This window comes from Hypanus sabinus, chromosome 2, assembly GCF_030144855.1.
Source record: "Hypanus sabinus isolate sHypSab1 chromosome 2, sHypSab1.hap1, whole genome shotgun sequence".
Classification (NCBI taxonomy): domain Eukaryota; kingdom Metazoa; phylum Chordata; class Chondrichthyes; order Myliobatiformes; family Dasyatidae; genus Hypanus; species Hypanus sabinus.
Genome location: NC_082707.1, coordinates 136747639 through 136762792, shown reverse-complemented (window position 1 = coordinate 136762792; position 15154 = coordinate 136747639). Strand labels below are relative to the sequence as shown.

At 35.6% G+C, this 15154-nt stretch overlaps 1 protein-coding gene across 2 annotated transcripts in view; it reads right to left on the bottom strand.

The window, feature by feature from the left end:
* fmn1 (formin 1) overlaps nt 1-15154 on the bottom strand; it is a 279413-nt gene that overhangs the window by 112627 nt on the left and 151632 nt on the right. For both annotated transcript variants that reach the window (XM_059955635.1, XM_059955642.1), the window contains 2 exons: nt 11204-11263; nt 8702-8822 (listed from right to left, as the gene is read on the bottom strand). In XM_059955635.1, coding sequence (XP_059811618.1) covers nt 8702-8822; nt 11204-11263 — 181 coding nt within the window. The remainder of the gene's footprint in view (nt 1-8701; nt 8823-11203; nt 11264-15154) is intronic.

Sequence of the window (15154 nt, the reverse complement as noted above, 5' to 3'; positions counted from 1 at the left end):
TGTTGCTGTGGCACCATTCCACTGGTTGGTATATCTCACTCCCGTACACGCTCTCATCACCACCTGAGATTCTACCAACAATGGTTGTATCACCAGCAAACTTACAGATGGTATTTGAGCTATTCCTAGCCACACAGTCATGTGTATACAGAGAGTAGAGCAGTGGGCTAAGCACACACCCCTGAGGAGTGCCAGTGTTGATTGTCAGTGAAGGGGATATGTTATCACCAATCCGCAGACTGTGGTCTTCTGGTTAGGATATATGAAATATCTGAGAATGTGGATGACACATTATGCAACATACTTAGGACAACAGAATTTGCTCTGCAATTGGATGAATCAACTTTGCCAGGCAACAAATATTTGTTACTTGGTTATGTTAGCTTCATAAAATATGAAAGCATTGTTCAAGAATTGTTATTTGAAAGGGGATTAGAAACAAATATGAAGGGTGCATTAATATTTCAGTTTGTTCGGCAATTTTTCCAAAGAAAAGGAAATTCCATTCAATATTCTTGCTTGGGCAACAGGTGGGCATCACAGGTGGGTTGTTACCATGTGTTTATTACTTTCTTGAAGGAAACTGTCAAAAACATATTCATCATTCACCGTGTCTTTGTCAACATCCTGTCACAAAAAAACCTAAGTGATTGGCTGCACAAATCATTAAATACTGCTATTACATTGGTAAATAAAATCAAGTCCTATGCACTGAGTTCTTGAGTAAATGGAGAGCTTTGTATTGAGAATGATGAACAGTTTGAATGCTTGCTGTTGCACACAAAAATAAGATGACTCTCGAAAGAAAACTGCCTGAGATGATTTTATGATCTTTTTGAATCCAAGATAAAAATTTTTGAAGATTCAAAGGCTTCCTTTAGTAATCAACTCGAGAATCAACTCATGACATTGTTTATTTGTCAGAACTACAGTATTTGCAAAGTTTAATGAAATTACTCTTCAATTGCAAAGAAATGATGTGAACCTTATCAATGTCAAATCAGTCATCTCCATGTTTCTGTCCAGGTTAGCCCTATTTAGGTGCAGCATTGGCTGCTGTGACCTTTTCCAATTCCTGAGCCTCTCAGAGTTGGAAGAGAAAGAAAGATACCAGATGATGATCTTCAAGTAAACTGAGCTGCACAGAGACATGTCAGAAAGTTTTCAGGATCTTCTCTCAATCCAAATTCCAGACTGGGTAATAAATCCATTCCTTTAACACTTGTAATGAGGAATTAAAAGGAAAGATGGAGGAAGCACTGATCTTGTGACAAAGTGACTTTGAGCAGAAGCAGAGGTTCAAAAAATCATATCATGACTTTAGGTTGCAGGAAGAATTCTCTGAACGTGATACTGCACTGTGGAAAAATGTCAAGATGTTCATTATTGTCTTTCTAACAACTTAGTGGAGTGCAGTTGCTCAAATTCTTTCAAAGCAATGAAACAGACTGCAAATTACTGAATGTGGGGATCTGAGACTTCTTATGAGTGACATTCAGTCTGATGATGAGAAGCTGATATCACTGCACCAAGCCCATCCATCTCACTGAAAGATGAAAAAGCAACAAAGTAGTGGACTACTAATGTACACTCTAAAATAGTTGAGAAAATTGTATTTATTATAATTAAATAAAGAAATAATTTTATTTGTAGCTTTAAATAAATTTGAATATTTTTTCAATTATTTGTCACTGCTTTGAATTTGCAGTTCCTATTTTCTTTCACTGTGCTTCGCAATGAAGATTCTTTATAGCTTTTATGTAATGGCCAGAAATAGGGAGAGGGGCACTAGGGATGTTGTTTGGGAGCCAAGGGGGCTGTAACCAAAGAAGTTTGGGAACCACTGTTCTAGAAGATGCAGAGGGGATCAATGTTGCTGAATGGAGGTCCTGCCTAGGGATAATGCCTCCATGGAAAATCCAGACTACAAAGTGAAACTACAACAGACAGGATCACCATAGTAGTGGGTCCTTTCAGGTTTCACTGGAAGCATGGTTTTCTTTAACACCTTTAAAACTACCACTGTTAAATCTGAAACACTGTCTTCTAACACCATAACATTATTTTTTTCTGACACCCAATAAACCAAAGCCATAAAATGTTGAAATTATGCAGCCCCTGTCTTGTATTGCCATGGCAACAAATAGATTTCACATCATGTTCAGTTTCCAAGCTATTTATGATTTCCCTCGTGTACCTATCAGAGTGAAGATAGCGCTTACCTCCTACAGAGCTAGCTCGGAATACTAACGGCTGAGAATAATTAAACAACCAGTGGTGGACTACTGACATAATGTATCTTTAGCAAGTGGCTCCAGTATGACTACATATACATAGTACATATAGTGAAAATGCTCACATTTTCTTGCCTAACTCTCACACTTTACTACAACTTACAATTTAAAACACCATATACTTCAGCCTCAAGTGCATAGCAGCTTTTGCCCTTTGTGTTCATTTTTACAGGTAAATCAACTAACTGGGATTGCAGAAAGTTACATTCCTTTCATCTGTGTAAAAAGAGAATATTCTATATTCATTCTGTAAGGAATATACAGCCATGGATATTTTTAAAAAGTATTTGGACAAGTTTCAGCAAGAAAAAGTAGTGTTAGAAATGTCTATTAATGTAATTTATTATTCTGTCTGTAGTGTTTTGAATTTAAAAAAGCTATAGAGAGCTGAGCTTAATCAGGCACACTAAGTAAACATTGATACCTACATCATATTTTGCCTTTGTAATGCTTTTAAAGATATTAACAATGTTTCCTAATATACAATTAAATGTTAAAATGTGGTTATGAGTGAACCTAACATTGCATTGCATAATTTGTCTGGTTCCTGGAAACCGTAGTCCTTCAGTCTCTCTTAATCCTTGAGAGTTGTATATTTCCAATTAGCATTTTGGGGGTTTGTTGGTTCAGACCAGACACAGTATTGATAATGATGAAGGAGACGCCCAGAAGTTCATTTCCAATTAACCTACACTCTGTGTAACTAAGTCATATGGTAGCAACTTCCTGTAGTGTAATAGATCAATCAGGTGCATTAAAGCTTTTTAATTACCTTCACTCCTTTTGGAAGAGCTTATTTCAATTGTTAATTGCAGATCCACTGGGACAGCAGTGGGTGAAACATGGGCAGCAATAATGTTACTATGGACCAAATGGGTTTTGGTCAGTTATGTTATGAGAATTCTAAAAAGATGTCATAGAGTCATAGAGAAGTATAGCACAAAAACAGGCCCTTCAGTCTATCTGGTCTGTGCTAAAATAATTTAAACTGCCTCCTCCCATTGACCTGCATCGGGACCATAGCGTTCCATGCCTCTAACATCCACGTGCCCATCCAAACTTCTCTTAAACATTGAAATTGAGCTCGCATGCACCACTTGTGCTGGCAGCTCGTTCCACACTCTCGCGACCCTCTGACTGAAGTTTCCCCTTGTGTTCCTGTTAAGCTTCTCACCTTTCACTTTTAACCCATGACCTTAACAAATATTTTGTACTGAGATGTAACAAACATAATGCAGTACTCGTAATAAAAAAAACACTCAATCAAGAAGAAAAATTGCCTTTCAAACATTTCAGTAAGTTTTAATGGTCCTTCATTTTCATAGCAAATTCCCGTTGAATAATGCCTTTAATTTGATATAAATAATATCAATTCATAATGAAGTTTCTGAATGTTTAGTGCTGTAGGTACAATTTATCTTGGTCATGCACTGAACAAATCAGATATGAAAAAGTTTGCAACTTAAAAAAAATCTTTGCAGTACCAGTATCACAGCTAAAAAGAGCTAGAACCATGTAAAGGTCCAGGTAGAATGATAAGCTGAATTTCTAAATTAAATCTTCATTCCTTGACTACCCATCCAAAGATAGAGAGAGATTCAGCAGAAATTTTGGAAATATATGATCCATGGAGCTGAATAATATACCACATATGCTCACAGGATGGCTTATTCAATAACATTATGCTGCGGTACATTGTTCAATGATGAGCAGTTTGTAAAAGCAGAGTGCCACAAAATACCATTCAGCAGCAATGAATGAAGAGCCTCTAGTTAGCAAAGAGAAAACCAGGAAGTGAATGAGGTAGAATGGGTTTACACTGAAAGGTTGTTTTAATTTTTGAATTATCTGAAAATATAATCTGTAATAAAATTCTGTTTTAACTCCCCCAAAAATGATCCTTAGAAAGCAGTGTATTTTCACTTTTATTTAAATACAAGGGCACGTTTGTTTGTTTCTGACCCACTAAAGTATCTGGGTTTGGAATAAATCAACAATTTTAAGTATCAGTATAGACTGACCAGCCATTTGAAGGCTCCTGAAAAATGAGTAACTGCCAATCCATTTCCAAGTTGGTGATGTTCCATTTACAATTTCTTTTTGCCTTTCCCATTGATCCACTTATAAGCGGATCAAGCCAACAACTTGCTAGATCAATCTAGGATTCAAACATGATTGCATAAACATGTCCCACATCTGTCAGTTCAAGTACTGCTATCTTGGGTACAATCCATTTTATGGCGTACTAATTAGAAAACAGAAAAACAAAAGGAAACAGATATGGAAGTTCTGTCCCTCACCTCTAAAATGTCATGAATCTCACTTAGCACGGAAGGAGGTTACATTTCAATTGAACTTTAGGCAGTGATTTGCTGAGTAGTTGCTGAACTTCTGCCTTCTCCACTGCAATCCTTGTACCATCTTAGGTGAAATGCTAAATATCAAAGATCACTTCAAGCTCTTGACTGCACACCATAGTTTAATTGTTCCTCTTACTTATTCTAATATGGCTACAATCAGAAACAGTTTGAGCAGCTGTCGCCATCTGTAGACATAATACTTCCATTGTCTTGTGCCAATTTGAAGGCACGGCCTATCAGAATCAAACTGATAATCATCCTTTTACTGTATAAACTTAGAGTGGGTATTGTGTGAAAACAATACACAAAGACTCAAAGTGCTGTAAACTAACATTATATTGTGTGCTCATGGTACTGACTGAAATTTCCTTTCCACTTGCAATGGACAGTGATGTGGTGATCTAATTTGAATTAAATTTGAACTAATTTGAACTAAAAAAAATTACATTTTCCTAAGTAATTAAATACACATTCAGGCAGACATCAGAAATTTTCAAAGTCCAATTTGATAAGGAATTATCAATGATTTTAAGAAGTTTTATGATCGGAAATGCTATATAAAAACAAAAACAAAAACAGGAATGTACCGTTTCTGAACAGTATAACAGCACTGATTTAGATATGAACAAATCTTTCATCTGCATTTGTTGAAAACTCTGCTTACTATAAACAGATGATTCATTTCCTAATGTATCGCTTACATCATAGAGTGCTGATTATAGGGCATTATTCTTTGTTCTGTACAACTTTATTTGGGAGATCCTTAACATTGCAATATCAGATTTACTTGCATAAATCCCATTTTACAGGCGCCAGTTCAGCTTTTATCAAAGTGAGAACAGTGAAATACTGGCAAGTCCCAATGCGAAACAATATCAAAGAAGACAACGAAAGCAGTGTTTTGAAAACATGGTGAATAGTCTTAAAAAGATTTTTCAGAACTACTAACAAAGAATTTGGTGCATTGCATGATAGCTATTTTTGGGATTAAAATGGGCTTTTTGGCAGTAGTTTTTTTAAGATACTATTTGATATTTTGGAATCAAAAGTTGGGTTTTGTCACACTCTGATAAGTGCACTGGATAAACTTTTGGGACACTTGTTGGTGTAGCTCCTACAGCTGAACACACTTTCTATGCATGGAGGACCCCCACCAGCAATCCTTAAAGAGATCAAGAACTACTTAAATTTTAGCTGCTGGATTATTTCTTCATGCAGCCAGTGCAATTCTATGATTTTTGGAGCTTTCCCATAATTGTCTAGAGTTTCAATAGTCTACAAGGTGTGGTCTGGCTGATGTTTGATGGTTTAAAGGCTTGTTCTGAGACAAGTTCCTTCAACTCATGGGTGGCCTTGTAGACTTTGCGCCTAGAAATGAACATAATTGTATAAAGATAGATGTTAGAGAGCAAAACAAGCTGCTAGAAGAGCAAGGCAAAGGGAAAGAAGGGCTCTCAGTAGAAACTACACTATATAGGGCCATTAGGAAGAGTGCCTCTTACCAAAACTTCAATGAATGGAATGGCTGGGACTAACAACAGAAAATTACATGATTATAATCTCTTTAATATTTTAAGGTGATTACCAGAAGCACTTACATTTTATTGCAGCAAGGTGTCCCTGTGAATGTCACAAAGCAGCATTACAAAAAATAATGGGGCACAATCATGGCTCAAAATTTCCCTGTTAATTCACAATTACCACTGTTGTTCCAACTTGGAAATTCAGTTAACTTAAAGGGGTCTGTAAATCATTATTACAGAATCAATTGAACTTCTACCGTGGAATCAAATTCTCACAGCATTGAAATTCTTTAAACATTCTGCACCCTCTCTGTGAAAGACTTGTGTAAGATTGAGACCTCAAAACTGTAGAAGTGGCATCACTGAAAACCTGAAGTTCTCACAGAACTTTTATATACAGTGTATATGAAAGGCTTTAATAAATATGGTACATCACATTATTAGGGCACCTAGTAACAACATCTCAGAGCCTGTACCTACAGCTAGCTGCAAACAATGACCACAGCTATTGCTGCCTCACTAGGGAATAGCAATACTTCTACGTAAGTGCTTCAATCATGACCCTGGAATAGCTACTCTTCTGTATCACATGATGCTCCCCTGGAATCATCCACATCACCCACTCACTTGGGAAGCCACTTTCGGAACTCATAATTAAGAACTAAAACTAGCAAGCTGCTACAGAGAATAGGTATAGTATAAGGAAATAGTTGCCAATAAATGTAGGGATTTTTTTTGTCCCTTTGGGTGATTACTATAATAGGAATTAAATTAACATTCCAGAACCTGGAAACAATCCTTGAACATCTCACTGAAAGAAACATTTGATTGTCTTTTCCTTTTGCAATTGGACAAAGGTCTGCTGAATTGACAATCAAACAGCTCACACCATCGAACCATAAAATAAATCTGTGCACCCTATAATAAGGGCAACACTAGTTAATATTACTTAAATCATTCACATCTGAAGCCAGTGGGTCTGTCTGGATAGTTGAGCCTGATGCTTCTTGGGAGTCAGTCTCTAATCACATCTGGTTTAGCTTTAAACTTTCACTGATATTTTGCCAGCAGCCACAACCTTTTAATAGCCACAATAAATTAAAATGACTGTAAAATGTGAAAATAGTACACTAAACTAAACTTAAATCTGGTATAATTTAAGGTTCTTTACAGAACATGACATGTATACAAATAGCTTCATATTGCCAATTAAAACATTTGCATTTTTCAGTCTAATTTGATTGAATTTTGTAAAGGCAACCATTATACTTTCAAACCATTAAAATTAATTTAAAGCAAAAAAAAAATGCATTTTACCAAAAAGGTGAAGCATTTTATCAATTATACCCATTTATCTCTTTGGATTATAATTTATTGTAGCACACATGTAGGTCTGAAAGACACAGTAGCTCGACTTAATGCTGGAAACCTGCTGACAGAGGAGAGGAGATCAAACACAGATCATGTTTCTGCACAAACTACTAATACAGAGGGCAGGGCAAGGGTTCTATGAGAGCCAAGGGATGAGAGATGACAAGAGTACTTCAGTGTCCTGGGGTTGAACAAACAACAACTGATACTTTCTCAGTACTTTGCTTTGGGATCTACATAAATGTGTTTTTTTGACTGACACTATCCTTATTTTTCTACACATGCTGCTTCATAAGTGAGCTAACTCAAAAACATTCACTGGCTTAAAAGATGATAAGTCATTACGTGTGAACAAATATTTCTAATTTTAGTTTTGATTTGCTAATTTTCATCATCATCATCTCATTCAAAGGAATGGTCATAACAATATTTTAATACTCTAATTTATGATCACAGTGGTGTCATTGAGAACTTGCATCTATTTGTACACCCAATTTGCTAATGTCACTTTAATCCTAAAATTTCCATCAATTTCATGAGCATATCCCAATTACAAAGTCAAGATAAATTAGTGGTATTCTTTGGATACAATTAGGGTTTAAGGAAAGTTATATATTTAAGAATGAAAATTAAATTTTAAGGCCATAAATACCTGCATGTCAAATTCACAGCTTTTAGAGTCCAATGCAAATTTTTAACAGTCTCTATTTCACACATACTAATGCCCAATGTCTTAAAATTACATTCAGGGTTACATATTTTTAGTGAATTTTTAGTGAAGGTAATTTGAAAGTTATTTCAAAAATTGCTACAAATTACCATAAATATGACTGTGTCCAAAATGGTAGACATCATTTAAACTCCATTTGGAAAAGAACAACTTGCAAAAATTAACTTATACTCTACTGAAAGGGCAAAATTACTCTTTTGATCAAAGAAGTAATTGGACCAAAAAATAACAAGGGATTTGAAGGTGTAATTCTCTGTTCCTTTATTTCTTCGTTCTCAATTATTTATGTAATTTGTGTAATTTATGTAATTTGTTTTGATCTGACAACACAGTTAGGTGCAAATAAACAGGAAATGTTATACTCCTGAAAGTTATCATGTTTAATCCAAAACAACTATTTCATATATTTGAAAGCTTCAATACCTTCAAGGTCTTTTTTCAACTTCCTGAGATCCTTCGTGAGATCCTCAAACTTAACTTGTGAAGCTCGCAGTAATTCCTGGGGTTCTGGTAAAGGATATATACTTTTTTCCGTTCCTGCATCCTGTTACATGAGAAAAGAAAATATTAATACAGTCTCTGGTTCAGATACCAGTGAAGATTGTCCCAAGTTTCCTCACTAATGTCACATGAAAGTATGTGGGTATTCTACCCTGATGGAAATGAAGTGCGTTTCTCTGGGTAAAATTCCAGAAGCAGATTCAGTGTGTTACAAACCTGTGTTTCAAACATGAATGCTTCAATTTTAATATTTATTTGAATCTGTTTTCATGCCACTTTATCTGCAATCATGATATATATGGCTTCTGATGTAAAAGACACCCATTTAAAACACGTCTAGTATTGGAAGTTATTCATCAGTTCATGGAAAGAATATAGTATTATGCAATCGGTCGTCAGCAGAACTCTCAGCTTTGACCCCCACACCTTATCATATTGAATTTCAAGCTTGGATTATGTAGATAAAAGAGCTTAACTGCCCCTAAGAAGCCACATTATTTCACGTTTCCTTCGTTCCACCCACTGTCCTCCTCAACTTCTCTGCTACCTAGTTTTTATTTCTCTTTTAATTTGCTTTCCTCCTGTTGTCATTTATATTGTAATAATCGGCAGTAGCAACTGATGTAGTGTATTTTTCTCCAGTGTCACCAGTACAACTATTTGTATTAACTAAATAGTTAATACAGCTGGCTGTCAACTGTAATGTGCACCCAGATACACAGGGAAACATGAAAATAACTCCATTTATCTGTTGACTACCACATAGATCAGGCAATTCATTGTGCCTTGTGCTCCTGATGAGGTAGCTGCGTTACAGCATGTGGATATGGCAGTCTGGGCACTTAGTAACAAGTATATTTGTTCACTCTTCATCAGTGTTGATGATTTAATGCATGAAAACCTGATTAGCTGCTTCCTCCAAAGCACCAACCATAATTTTTATTGTTCTTTCAGCAGCTCTTAACAGAAGCCAACATGCCAGGATGATCACAGTAGAAACAGACAATACAGGAAGCACACAGATACATCAACACCAATGGAAAGAGAAACAGAAGCTCTTGGCCAAAGAGTCTCCAACTTGAAATGTTAACTCTTTTCCCACAGAGGCTGCTTGACCTGTTGAACTTTTCCCCCAGCATCTCCTGCTTTTATTTCTAATTTCCAGCAACTGCACATCTTTTGATTTTCAAGGGTGATCAGAAGTTGTTTTGTTTAAATGAATACACTGCCTGGTCCACATTTGCGTGCAACAGCTTGATGATGATCAAGTTAACTGGACTCAATTACCATCCTCCACGGAGCTGGTGAAAGCAATGACATTTGGTTACTAAGTTGGAAACAGCTGAAAGCCATGCTGTTTATCCCTAATCAGTTCTTGTCTATCAAAATGTTGACTGGGGTGGCACAGTAGTACAGTACTTGGTACAATGATTTACAGTACTAGAGACCCAAGTTCAATTCCCACCACTGCCTGTAAGGCATTTGTACATTCTACCTATGACTGCGTGTGTTTCATCTGTGTGCTCTGGTTTCCACCCACAGTCCAAAGATGTAGCGGTTGGTAAGTTAATTGGTTATTGTAAGTTGTCCTGTGATTAGGCTAGGATTAAATTGGGGGATTGCAGGGCAGTGTGGCTCGAAAGGCCAGAAGGGCCTATTCAGCGCTGAACCTCAATAAAATAAATAAATTAATTAACTAAAACATTACTGCATTTCCTTATAAACACACTACAATGTCGACCTACTGGGATTGTAACGTGAAGAAAATATCTCAGTGATGTTATCCTTCATATCTCTAGATTCTTGCCCACATTTAGATTTCCCTTCCCTTCATTGTTGTTTCTTATATTCTGTATCTGTAGAATGTTAATGGGTTGAAATGGTGCTTGATATTGTCTCAAGGTGCAGATTTGATCCATCCTCTTTTAATTGACTTAATCTCTCAAATTTGACTCAGCTACAAATCTGCTGCTTTACCACCCCTCATCTTCTCATTCCCTGAAAATATTCAACCAAATGAATGCTAAAAACTGATCAGAGAGAGAAAAAAAAATCAACTGAGATGTCCTTTAAGTTTGTCCATAAAAGACATGTAGACATTCTGGAGGCAAATGTGGCAAGAAGGGAAAATCTTTGTCATGAATGTTTAAATGAAAATCAACCCAAAAGAAATCAACCACTTTTATAATGACAGCTATATCAAAACAATTTATCTTCTTTTAAATTTACATTTGAAACAAACTGATATTTATGAAAATGTCTTTCTGATAGATTTAAAATCAGATAATTTTGTCAAGAGTATATTCACAAAATATGATAGTAAATAAGTTAAATTCCAAGGGAAGCTGATTTGAATAACTATTTGGTTTAACTTAGATGTGCAAGTTTGTGTAACAGAAATGCAAATAAAAGTCCATTAATTACCTTGTCAAAATGGTGCAAGTAATATGATGCAACAAAATCCAAAAGACTGATCTGATTATCCTAAAAGGAAAAAATAATTTATTGTAAATGATTACTCTGAATATTAAATACAAAGCAAAGTATCTGTGTGCTCTTTTAATTTTCTGTTGACTAATGGATGACTACTAGCCATATTTTATTCTAAGTTAGAAACAGCAAAGAGAAAATAACCCTGTATTTCATTTTTAACAAACTGGCACCAGTATAATTATTTCCTCCAGATTTTAATTAGCCTACTTTTCCATTTAACAAAATATAAACTAACATAGAAACTGAGATCATGTCAAATGTATGTGTTTATCCAAACTCCCTCTCTATAAATTCAGCAAAGGAATTAGCAGCTCTGAAAACCATAGAGATCTCTGCCATGGATCTTCCTAAAGTTGAAGGGGCCAGTAGTCCATAACTTAAATGTCTTCATTGAGCTCGAGGCGCCTTGTCTTCCTCCCTCAGTTAACTGAGAAAGATTATCCAATTGCTTAATTGACAGGTGGCAATGAGACTCACATGACAAATTTTAAAATGTCAGGTAGCCAGGTCTCGACTTAAATTCATGGGAGGGTTTCAGAATTACTAGTGGGTTGGTCAGTTTGCATGATGTAGTCTAGGTATCCGAGTGAGTGATATAACGTATTTTCTATATAATGTATTTTCAAGATTCACTATATCCCATCTTCGGTCCCAGTGTTAGTTGTCTGTATGGATTATAGAAGGAGCTGGGCAGAACATCTGATGGGCATCATATAGATTTAGGTGAAATGGCAGCTTATTAACCTCCCACCCTGGTCTTCTGATTCCCTTGACAGAGATCTGCCAAAGTTATAGCAGGTGCCCACAGCAACATTAATCAACATTCAGGGTTGACAGTGTTTAAAGTAAATTGCTTAATAACTTCAGCTGAACTCAGAAAAACAATATAAAATACTGTTATGCTCTCCTTATGAATTCATATTCCTCATGCTTAGTTTGTGCAATTTAAACAGCGAATTATTAGAAATGCATGGGCATATACAGAGCTGAAAATTCAGTACACGCAGCAAAAAGAATTAAGATACGAAAAGCAGTGCACTAAAACATTGTAAATACTAAAATATATGAAAAATATGGCAATTATGTAGCAGAAATTTCCCTGAACTTGAGAAGTTCAAATTTTAGGATTACCATTATCTATGCAGAGATAATTCAGAAAACAGGTTCAAACATTTCCACATTGAAAGTTCTTCTGACTCAATAAATTCCAAGTCAGAACTGAAATGCACAGCAATCCCAGTAACAAAACTATGTGGCTCATGCCTTAATCTTGCCCATCACAAGCAAGGCTCTGTGTAATTGGTCTGTTTCACTGAATTTTACAACTTTTAAACTTCACCAATGATATATATCAAAATCCCAAAGTGTTTAAATATTTGTACTCATGAAACAGTTGACCAGTAATTTTCTTGTTTTATTAAAGTTTGATGAAATTATTAATGAACAAAAAAAACCTTATTTCCTTTAACTTCTATAAAAGCTGGTTTTAATCTGAGACAACTATTTGATTTTTTTCTATTTTAGCTAACAATGACAAATAGCTTACAATATTATCATTGTTTTAAACCATATGTCATTTAACAAAACTGTGAATGCAATTAATTATAACTTGGCACTGGTTCCTTACATCTCTGTATGGAATGAACAAAACCTTTCAAAAAACAATATTTGGTTAATGCTTGTGAACTTTCTCAACATAAGTAAGCTGCATACTTACAAAATTATTTATATTGAATGTTTAAATGTGATTAAAACCAGTTATAAACACATTTCTGGAATTCTTGTTAAATTTAATCTTTTGGTAAAAGTCATAAAATAACTTATAAATCATTTCTAAAGGTTCTTTCAAATCCCACTGCAGTAAGATTAGAATGATCTGCCAAAGCATCTTGCATTGACCTTTTATTATTTCTGTAGTTTGCATGTTAGACACATACTCTTGGTCCCACATACTTATTCAGTAAATTACCTTCAAGTCATTTCCAAAGTATTTAAGTCAATCACATTGCACCTGATATTAGTTTTACACTGCTAAGGCTTAAATGAATATCTCAGCTAAAGAATATGTTGTTTCTGATGTCATGAAATCTTTTAATATAAAATCTTCTCTTTTGAAATCTTCTCTTCCTGAATTATTCAATATTATGAAGTTTTGCACTTTTATTCTTTTACTTTGCCATAGAAGTTTCAATATGTTGATTCAGCAAATTTTGACATTTATTAGCATACGTCATATTTTACTACTGTGAACAATGCTTTAATACTATTGCACCCAAATGCAAAAATCCTTTGCTGTAATCATTGTGCTTCAATAAGGTGTCTAAATAGTGTGACTAGCATTGTAACAGGCAAAGTAAAACGAGGATTGCAGGATGTAATAAGTGTTGAGGCAGTATTGACTTTTCAGCAGTTCTATCCCACTACAGAGTTCATGTGCACCCTAATTCAGCAAGCATTTTATTATGTACCAGCTTACAAACAGGGGTGAATTCCTATTAGAGACGAGTCAAATGGCTACTTAGAACATAGGACATCGAACATTTCAGCACAGTACAGGCCCTTCGGCTCACAATGGTGTGCCGACCTTTTAACCTTCTTTAATCCTAACCATCCTAAAGCCAGAAGGCCCATTTATTATTTCCACAGGAAACATACTTTAGAAAAAAAATCACAAATTAAGGGCAAAGCACAGAGCAAAACCTGCAGGGAGAATGACTAAATGCACCTACATTACAGGGCTATGGCTACATTTATGGCTACATATCCAAACGCAACCTGAAAGAAATAAAGCTTTGTGCAAGTTGTGAGGATATAGAGAAAAAGGAGAGTAAGAGAGGGGTGTGATTTGATTGCTTATGAGCTTATTTTCTATCTGACCTCTAGGGCAAAAATATTCATACTGTCATAAAGTAGAGGCTCCATGCTGGTAGTTTTGTCCTGCAAGACATATCTATGCAGAAAGTCTAAAACTACTTAGTTGAAAACCATCAGAAAAATGCTGAAGAATTTCACTTATCACTTCACTTATGAAACAGGATTTATGATGTTTTAAAATTTAGTATTCCCATTTAAAATGTAACTCCATTGCAAATGGACCTGGCACTCAACGTCAAGATCAAAGAACTGATTGTGGACTTCAGAAAGGGTAAGACGAGGGAACATACACCAGTCCTCAGAGAAGGATCAGAAGTGGAAAGAGTGAGCAATTTCAATTCGTAGGTGTCAATATCTCTGAGGATCTAACCTTGACCCAACACATCAATGTAGCTGCAAAGAAGGCATGACAGCGGCTATATTTCATTAGGAGTTTGAGGAGATTTGGTTCGTTATGAAAAGCAATTGAGAATTTCTATAGATGTACAGTGGATAGCATCCTGACTGGCTGCATTGCCATCTTATATGGAGATGGGGTGGGGGAAGCTACTGCACAGGATCAAAGTAAGCTGCAGAGAGTTGTAAACCTAGTTAGCTATATCAAGAGCACTAGCCTCCATAGTATCCATGACACCTTCAAGGAGTGATCCCTCAAAAAGGTGACGTTCATCATTAAGGACGCCTATCACCCATGTCATGCCTTGCTACCATCAGGAAGGAGGTACTAAAGCGAGAAGGCACACACTCAATGATTCAGGAACAGCTTCTTCACATCTGCCATCTGATTTCTGAATGGACATTGAACCCATGAACACTACCTTAATACATTTTTTAACTTCTGTTTTTGTATTACTTAATTAATAACTATACATACATACTGTATACATAACAAACTATACATACTGTATACATAACAAACTATACATACTGTATACATAACAAACCCAAAGTACACTGCAGATGCTGTGGTCAAATCAACATGTACAAACAAGCTGGAGGAACTCAGCA